The sequence below is a fragment of the Bos javanicus genome, chromosome 15 (genome assembly GCF_032452875.1).
Source record: "Bos javanicus breed banteng chromosome 15, ARS-OSU_banteng_1.0, whole genome shotgun sequence".
Classification (NCBI taxonomy): Eukaryota; Metazoa; Chordata; class Mammalia; order Artiodactyla; family Bovidae; genus Bos; species Bos javanicus.
Window position 1 is genome coordinate 21,886,329 of NC_083882.1, and position 12,018 is coordinate 21,898,346.

Here is a 12,018-nt window from a genome sequence, read left to right on the forward strand (position 1 = left end):
TAAGACTTTGAAAGAGACATGGTAGCAGCTATGAGATAAAGCAAGCAAAGTAAGATCAATACTGTAATAAAAGTATAAAGTGCTATGTAATCACAGTATGGGAGCATTTAATTCCCACTGATTACATGTGTAATGGAAAAGTTAGAAAAGAAAGTTAATATTGAATGTGCTCAGTCATTCAGTCATGTCTGACTCTTTTCAGCCCCCTGGAATGTAGCCTGCCAGGCTCCTCTGTCCATGGAATTTTCCAGGCAAGAATACTGGAGTGGTGTATCATTTCCTACTCCAGGGGATCTTCCTGACCCAGGGATCGAACCCACATCTCTCACCTCCCCTGCATTGGCCAGTGGATTCTTTATTACTAGTGCCACCTAATACCTACATTGAAAGTATCCCAGGTCTTTTTCTATAAATGCTATTTTATTCAATCCTTAGCAAATTGACAGACACTTTTAAATTATCTTAGTTTGTCAGAAACAGACTCACAGACTTAGAAAATAAAACTTATGGTTACCAAAGGGGAAAGGTGTTTGGGAATGACATATGCACACTTAAAATAGATAACTAGCAAGGGCTTCCCAGGTGGCGCAGTGGTAAAGGACGAGGGAGATGAGGGTTCAATCCCTGAATGGGGATGATCCCCTGGAGGAAATGGCACCCCACTCCAGTATTCTTGCCTGGGAAATCCCACGGACAGAGGAGCCTGGTGGGCTGCAGTCCATAGGGTCTCAAAGAGTGGGACACAACTGAGCGACTAAGCGTGTTAAGCGTGCAAGCAAGGGAATAGATAATAGCACAGGGATAATAGATAATAGCACAGTGCTCAATATTCTGTAGTAACCTAAATGGGAAAAGAATATGAAAAAGAATAGATACATATATATGTATAGCTGAAAAAATTAGCTTAGTTTTTGAAGGACTCTGAATTTTTTTCTTTTATTATCTGTCATATATGATGCCTTTTCTTCTTTCAATATCTGTGATATATGATGCCTTAAATTCAAGTGAAAAATAGAAATCTTGCCCCAAAATAAATAAAACTAAAACTTTGTAGGTTCTTAGAAAGCAAGATTAATACAACTTGAATGGAATGAAGCAGAGCCAAAGCAGCAATGTGCCCCGCTGATTACTCAGGCCCAGCACCCCTCCTCCCTTCCACATCTGGGTGCAGTCTGCCTAAATTTTGCAGCTTCTCTTGCATCTGGACTGAAGAACCACCTTGAGGAATTACTTAGCAATACACAGCTTCTAGGGCTTTGCACACCTGTCTCCTCTGTCAGAGAAGGCAATGGCACCCCACTCCAGTACTCTTGCCTGGAAAATCCCATGGATGGAGGAGCCTGGTGGGCTGCAGTCCATGGGGTCTCGAAGAGTCGGACACAACTGAGCGACTTCCCTTTCACTTTTCACTTTCATGCACTGGAGAAGGAAATGGCAACCCACTCCAGTGTTCTTGCCTGGAGAGTCCCAGGGAAGGCGGAGCCTGGTGGGCTGCCGTCTCTGGGGTCGCACAGAGTCGGACACGACTGAAGCAACTTAGCAGCAGCAGCAGCAGCTCCTCTGCCTAGACACTTTCTTCCCCATCCTGTCTGTTATTATCTGGTGACTATGCTTTCATGTCTAATCTTGGACATCACCTCCTCTGAGTCTCAGCCATAGATACACACCCTTGTCTGAATTAAGGGTCCCTCTTCAGTTCTCTATTTGCATCCTGTTCTAACCTCACTGTAGTCCTTTTGTCTACAAGTCTGCCACCACCTGGCAGGCAGGAATGGTATTTTATTTGGCCAGCCCCTGTAACTGTAACTGTAACTGTAAGTCACTTCAGTCGTGTCCGACTCTGTGCGACCCCATAGACGGCAGCCCACTAGGCTCCCCCATCCCTGGGATTCTCAAGGCAAGAACACTGGAGTGGGTTGCCATTTCCTTCTCCAATGCATGAAAGTGAAAAGTGAAAGTGAAATCGCTCAGTCGCGTCCGACTCTTAGTGACCTCATGGACTGCAGCCTACCAGGCTCCTCCGTCCATGGGATTTTCCAGGCATGAGTACTGGAGTGGGGTGCCATTGCACAGTAATATTATATCATAGGTGCTTATTATAGACTGAAGTGTTGTTCAGTTGCTAAATGTGTCCAATTCTTTGTGACCAATTCTTAGCAACGGATTGAAGTGTGACCTACTGAAACAAGAGATGTGTGGAAGTCCTAATCCCCAGTACCATCGAAATGTGACCTTATTTGGAAATAGAATCAAGGAGAAAAAGCAATGTGACAATGAAAGCAGAGATTAGAGTTACACAGCTGCAAGCCAAGGGATGCCACAGATTTCCAGCAAATGATCAGAAGCTAGAAAGAGGCAAAGAAGGATTCCCCTACAGGTTTCAGAGGGAGCACGGCCCTGCTACAGTTTGATTTTGGCCTTCTAGCCTTCAGAACTGTGTGACAATAAATATCTGTTGTTTTAAGCCACCTGACTTTTTATACTTTGTTACTGAGTCCTAAGAAAGCAGTGCAACACCTTTGAATGGATGACCTAGAATTTTTACCTGGCTGTGACAAATCTGTCCATTCTCAGTTTTATTTTCCTTCTAGCTTTGATCTAAGCTTCTCTCACTGTACTTGGCCATTTGAAGCTATGAGTTTCATTTGTCAGATTCTCAGGTTTCTTCTCTTGTTCTCAAGTATTCCAGATGCAATTTTCTGCCTGGCCATCTCCAACAGTGAACATATGTGGATTCTATGGGGAAAAAAATGTGTACCTATATTTGTCTCTTTGAATACAGTCTGAAAAAAGTGAAGTGAAAGTGCTAGTCTCTATGACCCTATGGACTATAGTCCATCAAGCTCTTCTGTCCATGGGATTTCCTAGGCAAGAATACTAGAATGGGTTGCCATTTCCTTCTCCAGGGCATCTTCCCAACCCAGGGATCAAACCTGGGTCTCCTGCATGGCAGGTGGATTCTTTACCACCTAAGCCACCAGGGAAGCACTGTATACTGTCTATATCTTGGTAAATCTTTGTGCCTGCACTTTTTTTTTTTACTTTTAAGAAAACTTACCTGAGCATATGCATGTCTCAATATCTAAGACAGAGGAGCAATGGGGTGTGAGGCTCTGTTCTGTATACAAGCTGCTCAAGAAAGCCTTCATGCCATCGCAACACATGCTGGCATGCTGTTTGAGCTGGCTGATGTGTCTTGCTACCTTTTAATGGCAATTTAGTGTAATGACTGATACCTTGAGTTTTGTTGTCAAGTAGAGCGGGTATCAAGTCCAATCCTGCCACTTTAAAGCTTAGGTAAATTATTCAACCTCAGTACTCTTCACATTCCTCATATATAAAGTAGATGACATTGGTGTCAAACTTCTAACTTATTATAAGAAAATAATGATATAATACATATATCAAGCTTTTAGCATGGTTCATGTAATAAAATCAGTGAAAGCTATTGTTATATGGGCAAGAAAAATTCCCTCCATTTATGATCGAAATCAAATTTATTTTGTAAAGCAGCACCTCTGGAATAAAACTGAATTGTATAGATGAAAAGTATAAATCTATCATGGAAAACAACTGTTTATTTCTGCCCCAAAACACAAGAAGGAAAATGGACAAAAACCCATGCCTCCTCCCATGGACACAAAGCTTTATTATCAAGTCAAAAGACTCACCCACTTCTTTTTCTTAACAGGCTAAAAAGAGAGATGAAATTATCCAACTCCTAAGAAAACAAAGAGAAGAAAGGATCTTGGTGAGACTGATAGTGAGGCATTCAGATAAATCTTTGGGGGGTGGCAAATTCTGAGAGGTTTTATAGCTTTATCCTTTAAATCTTGATGCCCATGGTCCAGAGTCTTCTATATGCTGGAGGTGGGGCAGGGCATAGACATCAGATAATTTGAGAATCCTTGATAAACCAAAGATATCTCCAGAGTGCGCAACTCTGCTGGCATGGAGATGGTGCTGTTGTCACTGGGCTTATTATCACCGGGCTTACTGTCACCTGTTATGAAGCTGTCAGATATTAACATGGGCTACTCCATTGCTAGTACATACAGACAAGTTCCATTCTGAGAGCACGTTTGTAAGTCCAGTTTGTAAGTCCAACAAAGTTAGCCTAGGTACCCAGTTAACACAATCAGCTATATAATACAGTACTGTAATGGGTTTATAAGACTTTTCACACAATACATTAAAAAAACAAAACTTAAGCATTTTTAATCCTACAGTACAGTTACCTTGAAAAGCACAGTAGTATAGTACAACAGCCTACAGGGGCTGGAGTTACTGACTGGAGGAGGGAGAGGAGGTGGGAGATGGTAGAGCTGAAGGATCGTCAGCCACAGGAGATGGAGGGCGAGCTGCAGTTTCACTCACACCTTCTGACTGAACATGCAAACACACATTTGTATCTTTGAAAGTTTGCAACTTGAAGGTTCACATGTAGGGGACTTACTGTATTTGTTTTATAATGATTGATCCTGCTTAGATCATACAAAAACAAATGCTAAATAAACAATATAAACAATAAAAGCAATAGCATCCCATAGTCTTATGGATGTACAAACACACTCTCCTGAATGAACCCCAAATGCCTTAATCTGGACCATTTCTAACACCATAGTCTCCAGGTTTAGGAAGGTAGTGATTATAAACTCTGTGACAGTTTTACTTCAGATTTTTCTTAAGTAAGTAAATTTCAGTCATTGCAAGAAGTAAACATTTTCCTTTTTGATGTTTTGTTTTAGAAAGAACTGATTTCCCTTCCGCATAAACCAAAAGGCAAAGTACACAAAGCAAAGTAAGTTTACCTCTGTCAAAAATAGTCTGACCTTTCTGTTCAGTTGCTAAGTTGTGTCCAACTTTTTATGACCCTGTGAATTGGAGCACACCAGGCTTGTCTGTCGATCACTGCTTCCCTGAGTTTGCTCAAACTTCTGTGCATTGAGTCAGTGATACCATCCAACTATCACATCGTCTGTAGGCCCCTTCTCCCCTCTCCCTCAATTTTTCCCAGCGTCAGGGTCTTTTCCAGTAAGTCAGTTCTTTGCATCAGGTAGCCAAAGTATTGGAGCTTCAGTTTCAGCATCAGTCTTTCTAATAAATATTCAGGGTTGGTTTCTTTTAGGATTGACTGGTTTGATCTCCTTGCTGTTCAAGAGACTGTCAAGAGCCTCCTCCAACACCACAGCTGGAAAGCATCAGTTCTTCAGCGCTCAGTCATCTTTATGGTCCAACTCTCACATCCATATATGACTGCTGGATAACCATAGCTTTGACTATATGGATCTTTGTTGGCAAAGTAATGTCTCTGCTCTTTTGAACACTGTCTAGGTTTGACATAGCTTTTCTTCCAAGGAGCAAGTGTCTTTTAATTTCGTGGCTGCAGTCCCTGTCCACATTGATTTTGGAGCCCAAGAAAATGAAATCTGACACTGTTTCCACATTTTCCCCATCTATTTGCCATGAAGTGATAGGACTGGATGCCATGACCTTAGTTTTTTGAATGTTGAGTTTTAAGCCAGCTTTTTCACTCTCCTCTTTCACCTTTGTCAAAAGGCTCTTTAGTTCCTCTTCACTTTCTGCCATTAAAGTGGTATCATCTGCATATCTGAGGTTGTTGATATTTCTCCCAGCAATATTGATTTCAGCTTGCAATTCATCTAACCCGGCATTTTGCATGGTGTACTCTGCTTAGAAATTAAATAAGCAGGGTTACAATATACAGCCTTGATGCACTCCTGTCCCAGTCTTGAACCAGTCCATTGTTCCATGTCTGGTTCTAACTGTTGCTTCTTGTCCTGTATACAGGTTGCTCAGGAGGCAGGTAAGGTAGTCTGGTATTCCCATCTCTTTAAGAATTTTCCAGTTTGTTGTCATCCTCACAGTCAAAGGCTTTAGCATTGTCAATGAACCAGAAGTAGATTTTTTTTTTAATTCCCTTGCTTTTTCTATGATCCAGCATTTGTTAGTAATTTGATCTCTGGTTCCTCTGCCTTTTCTAAATCCAACTTGTACATCTGGAAGTTCCTGGTTCATGAACTGCTAAAGCCTAGCTTGAAGGATTTTGAGCAAAATCTTGCTGGCATGTGAAATGAGTGCAATTGAATAGTAATTTGAACATTCTTTGGCATTGCTCTTCCTTAGGATTGGAATGCAAACTGACCTTTTCCAGTCCTGTGACCACTGCTGAGTTTTCCAAATTTGCTGGCATAATGAGTGCAGCATTTTAACAGCATCATCTTTTAAGATTTGAAATAGCTCAACTGAAATTCCATCACCTTTCTGGTTTCCCTGTGAAGAAGTGCTTCTTTTTTCCTTACTCAGTTTTCTCCCTAACTTCAAATCTTTATAAAAACCCACTCACCGTTTTAGAGATTTCTTGCTTTGAGAAAACTTTCTTCTTCTCATCTACATAGAAGTGTGTGTTCGCTTATCTGTGTAATACAAAAGCATAAGTAGATGCAAACAGGGGAATAGATCAGCCTTGAGCCTCTGTACACATTCCATTGCCCTCCCTTCTCACCCCAGGGAACTGTATCCACCTGCCCTCACACCCTCTCAGCTCCCCTCTCTCCCACCGACACTGAGCCCTCTCATTTTTGGCAAAACACCATGTCTTCTAGATTTTCAACTCTGATACAACCAAAGGCATACCTAAAATTGCTAAATCTTAATCCATGTAGCAAGGGCTAGCCTCACAGTTCAGGGTTAATCGCCTTATTCCCAGAATACTGCTGCAGCAGCACCAGGCACAGGGTCCAGACGAGTTTAAAGGAAACTGGCTATCACCTGTTAATGACTAAAGAATCCCTAATAAAAAATGTCTCCATCTTTGTATTATGACTGAAACCCAATGTGTCTAACTCAACATTAACTTGACAGATGTTTATTTGCATACTACATTCATGGATTAACAAGAAGTAATAGAATTTTTATTCTGATCTTATTGGTACTGAGGCCAACTTCCATTAATGTTATCAGATGTTATTAAAGAAAACATGAATATGTCTCCCCTGATTTTTTTAAAGTTCTGAAAAAAAAATTGGAAAAGTCACTTAATAACCTAATATTGTCTACACAATGTTTAGCAACTTAATTTCTTGCTTTTCAGTCAGATGATTTGATTTAATTTATAAGGGTGGAGCAAAGTTAGTTCAGTGAAAATTTCATTTACCTGATTCAAATAATAAAGATTGCTACTTGAATTATATCAGCAGATCTGTCTGGGTACCGCAGAGAAAGTAAAAGTGTTAGTTGCTCAGTCGTGTCTGACTCTTTGCCACCCCATGGACTATAGCCCGCCAGGCTCCTCTGTCCATGGGATTCTCCAGGCAAGAATACTGGAGTGGGTTGCCATTTCCTTCTCCAATGCATGCATGCATGCATGCTAAGTCTCTTCAGTTGTGTCTACTCTGTGATCCTATGGACAGCAGCCTACCAGGGTCCTCTGTCCATGGGATACTCCAGGCAAGAATACTGGAGTGGGTAACCATTCCCTTCTCCAGAGGACCTTCCCAACCCAGGGATAGAACTCAGGTCTCCTGCGTTGCAGGCAGATTCTTTACTGTCTGAGCCACCAGGCAAGCCCCGGGTACCTTAGATTTCTGTGCATATTTTTATAGGGATGATCAGAACAGTCCTGTTACTACCCATGTGGATTCACCTAAGAGTAAAACATTATTCCACAACTTGGACAGATAATTCCCTTAATGATATAAGTGCTAACCTAATTCCTTCTGTATACCTGCTTGGCCTCTCTCCTTTGTTCTAAAGCCTTGAATTTCATTCTGTTTCACTGCAACATTTTCTTCCTCTGAGCTTCTTACACAGAAGAATCTGTGTCTGCACCATTCTTTTGGCAATTAGTCATGCGCTTCTTTGTGCCCATATTTTATAATTATTCAACTCTTCTCTACTATGTTGTTATTTAACTTTTCACCTATTTTTTACTTGTCTGTGACTGTATTGTATGCTCCAAAAGAAATTGGGTCTAGCACAAAATGCCTAACACACTGCCTCCCTGTAGGAATTCAGAAAATATTTGTAAAAAACTAAAAAAAAATTTGGCCACACCACGTGGCTCTCGGGATGTTAATTCCCCAACCAGGGATTGAACCCGGACCCAGGCAGTGAAAAATGCCAAGTCGTAACCACTGGACCACCAGGGGATTCCATGTAACAAAAAGTTTTAGCCAAAAAAAATGTCATGTTGTTCAGCATTAGCTAATTCAGAAAGTATTATTTCTATACTGTACATTAGTTTGTGAACAATTTTAAATTTGTGAAATATCTTAAGATTTTATTGTAATTTATTTTAAAGTTTAATTTTATTTTAATTTTACCCCCTTTCCTCTCCCTCCATCCTTTCTTGTCTACCCAAAACTTCCCTACATAAGCAGATCTGCCTTTACCATCACTCCTTCACCAGATCTTAGAATACTCCAGGTCCCATTCCGTCAGAAAGAAAGAACTAAAAAAGTGTGTACACAGTAAGGTTTTAGTGGCATTATGTTTTTTATCCACCCAGGAATATTTTCACTTTAAAAGAGGGCTGAATAGAAGGAATACTGGGTAATCCAAAGAGATCAGTCACCAGTGATGAAATCTCAGCAGTTTGACTCTTAGGTGAGCACAGTATATCTAACTTTAGGAGGTCCACTCCCAAACCTTTCAAGTCACTTCACAGTGGAATGACTGTTCCTCCCACACAGAAATTTATACTCGGTTGCAAAATCTAACCCATAGTTAGAATCCAACACAGTAAATGTTTATTGGAGAAACTCTCAAAAGTTGTTTTCATGCCACATTGTGTTCATAACTAGAGAGTTCTGTACAGAGTTCTGAACTGATCCGTGTTACTGCCAACAGGAAAGTGATTTCAGAGTCAGACAAAGAAGACCAGGAAGAAGTCAAAGCCTTGGACTAATTTGATTGACACCTGGGAGAGGATGGCTCACTTAGACCTTCACTTTTGAAACAACCAGCTCTTACATCAGAATCACCGGAATCAATTAAATTAGACCAAGAAATAAAAGTTAAATATACAGCGCTTCTAGGAGTACCAGCTATTGAGTACTTGTGTCTGTTTTACTTACTGAAAACCACTGCATTTGATACCACACAGTTATCATCTGTCTCATTTTATATATTCTCAAGCTCCAACTTATCTTGCTTTCGTTTGAAGGGTATTTCCAGAACTGCTATATTTGATCTATATTATGAATATCAGATAAACAAGAAACAAGGACTTTATATGCCTCAACTTGTAGACCACCATAAAAACAAGGGCTTCCCAGGTGGTGCTAGTGGTAAAGAATCCACCTGCCAATGCAGCAGACGTGGGTTCTACCTCTGGGTCAGGAAGATCTCCTGGAGGAGGAAATGGCAACCTGCTCCAGTATTCTTGCCTGGGAAATCCCATGGGCAGAGGAGCCTGGCGGGCTACAGTCCATGAGGTTGCAAAGAGTCAGACACGACTGAGCGACAGCACAAAAGCACTACATACTCCACAAAAGTAAAAACAATAAGGAAATAGAGATGAAAGATCAGTCCTGAAAACTTTAAAGTTCTTCTTGCTATTAAAAAAAAAAAAATCCATTATCCAAAACTTGGTTTATTCAGCTTCTGGGACATGTCTGAAGTCAGAAGTGAATTACTTCCAGTTTTGTGAATAGCTGGCTCAACATCCCCATGTCTTATACACATGTCCATAATCCCAGTGCTAACCTACCTCACTTACAAAGGTGGGATACACTGGAAAAGAGAAGGTTAAGACTTTGTCCCTTCTGCATTGCCCAACTGGCAGGCCTACTCAGGATTGTACATGAGACTCCAGAGCTCACAGCTCTATTTAGAAGCACCATGCACTTTCCTGCTAGCCTCCACCTGCAACTCCTGAACATAAACTTCGCACAGTGCGGCTTCCATCCACAGGGCCAGCAGCAGAGCGGGTGACCCACTGGTCAGAACTTAATCATTAAGGGCACACCAGACTGCAAGGGAGGCTGGGAAACAGTCTTTAATGGGGGTGGATGAGGGGATACCTGCCTAGTTGGAGTTCAAGGACTCTATCACTAAAAGAAGTGGAGAATGGATATTAGCATTTCTGCTGTGACACTGTTTGGAGAAAAACGTTTTGAACAAAAAGAAAGGTAATCAGACCTAGAGAAGGGAAATTTAGAAAGTTACAAGTTGGCAATCTCATCTCAGCATTATCAAGATTAAAAATGACCCTGTCAGGATGATGTGTTTGTCTGCCGGACAGCTCTCTTATCGCGAAGATGGACATAGCTGGATATCAAAGCCTAAATTTCAAATCGTATAGCTGATTCCCTTTGTTCTGATGCCACACTCACTGAGAAATCTTTTCCCCCCAGAGGGTGAGTATGTGCTCAGAAGACTGTTTCTCAATGGGTGAATATATTATTCTCTTAGATTGGGCTTGAGCTTGTCAAACTAAGGATTGGAGCCTGGACCAAGACAATTTTACCAAGAAAAATTCCATTTTATGAGCTTTTTCAGCAACCAGCAGCATCGCTCTGTATTACCGGGTGTAATGGTCAGGTATTGCTGCAACAGCATTGCATAACAAAGTTATCTGAAACATTTATTACTGCTTATATATCTGGAGGTCAGCTGAGGATTTGACTAAGTCTGGCCAGATAGCTCAGCTTCTGGCTGCAGGGCAGCTCTGCTTCTCACTATATGTCTGTTGATTGACAGAGGCCGCTCTGCCCCAGGTGTCTTCTTTGGGTTCTACCTGGACAAGTGGGATATCTGAGCTCTCAAAGCGTGGCAGAGAAGCAAGAGAACAAACAAAACTATGTGAGGCCTTTTCCAGTCTAAGCTCGTTCTGTTGGTCGAACACAAGGACAAGGGAGGGGGCGATGTACTCTGCTCCTTTAGTAATGCTAATGCTAAGTCGCTTCAGTCGTGTCCGACTGTGCAACCCCATAGACGGCAGCCCACCAGGCTTCCCCGTCCCTGGGATTCTCCAGGCAAGAACACTGGAGTGGGCTGCCATTTCCTTCTCCAATGCATGAAAGTGAAAAGTGAAAGTGAAGTCGCTCAGTCGGGTCTGACTCTTAGTGACCCCATGGATTGCAGCCTAACACGCTCCTCCGTCCATGGGATTTTCCAAGCAAGAGTACTGAAGTGGGGTGCCATTGCCTTCTCCAGCTCCTTTAGTAAGAAGAACTGCAAATTCACCTAGTTAAAGGGTGTGGATATAAGGTGGGGTGAAGAATTGGGGTCACTGTTGTAATCTACATTAGATTGACTGCATACCTCAACAATGTCCATCTGGACCAAGGGCCAGGGTATCCAAGGGAGAACTCAAGGCACAATTCAATTATTTGGGCCAAGGTTAAACAGCTTCTCTAAGCTGTAATATATGCTGTAAGATTGGAAATAAATCCTTTGTAATTGCCATTAAGTGTCCAGCTATCTGCACACTTACATACCCAGTTGCCTTATCAAAACTTCACAAGTTAAAGTGATTTTTATTGTTACCAAGAGTTAACTTAAATGTAGGCAAAGAAACTTGCTGGAGTCTACAGAGACATTAAGTGGAAAAAAGCAGAACCAGAAACAATTTCAAATGCTGACTTGCCGAATCAAGTGCTTCTACTCACCATATCAGCCCACTCTTTGGATGTTTTGGTAATTGGGAATTTCTAGAAAGAATGTGTGCTGGACATGAAATATTCTAATTCAGGCATAAGGACAGGCTGTAAATGAACTTGCCTTAAAGGTCAGCCCTCCTCCTGCCAATGCTGTCCTTTCTGCAGTAGCAGAGCTTCCTAAAAGATCAGCTGATACTGAAAACAGATGCCCCAGCCTGTGATCAATCTGGCTTGAGACCAAAACTCAGAAGTCAGTGGACCAGACAGGGCTGGGGGGGCGGGGGGTAGTATGCAAATCAGACCCACCTTCCAGCACTTAGCACTTTAGTTTTTGGACAGGAGTCTTACTTTTATTATTTGAATATATTTGAAGACATTTTGTTTACAACAA

The 12,018-nt window shown here is 41.6% G+C and overlaps 1 protein-coding gene across 4 annotated transcripts in view; it reads left to right on the plus strand.

The window, feature by feature from the left end:
* The window catches only part of HOATZ (HOATZ cilia and flagella associated protein), a 39,335-nt gene extending 30,268 nt beyond the window's left edge, over positions 1-9,067 (plus strand). For 3 of the 4 annotated variants that reach the window (XM_061440253.1, XM_061440252.1, XM_061440255.1), the window contains 3 exons: positions 3,692-3,751; positions 4,749-4,801; positions 8,872-9,067. In XM_061440253.1, coding sequence (XP_061296237.1) covers positions 3,692-3,751; positions 4,749-4,801; positions 8,872-8,929 — 171 coding nt within the window. In that variant the 3' untranslated portion in view covers positions 8,930-9,067. The other variant, XM_061440254.1, reaches the window with a different exon arrangement.
* Positions 9,068-12,018: the final 2,951 nt, after the last annotated feature.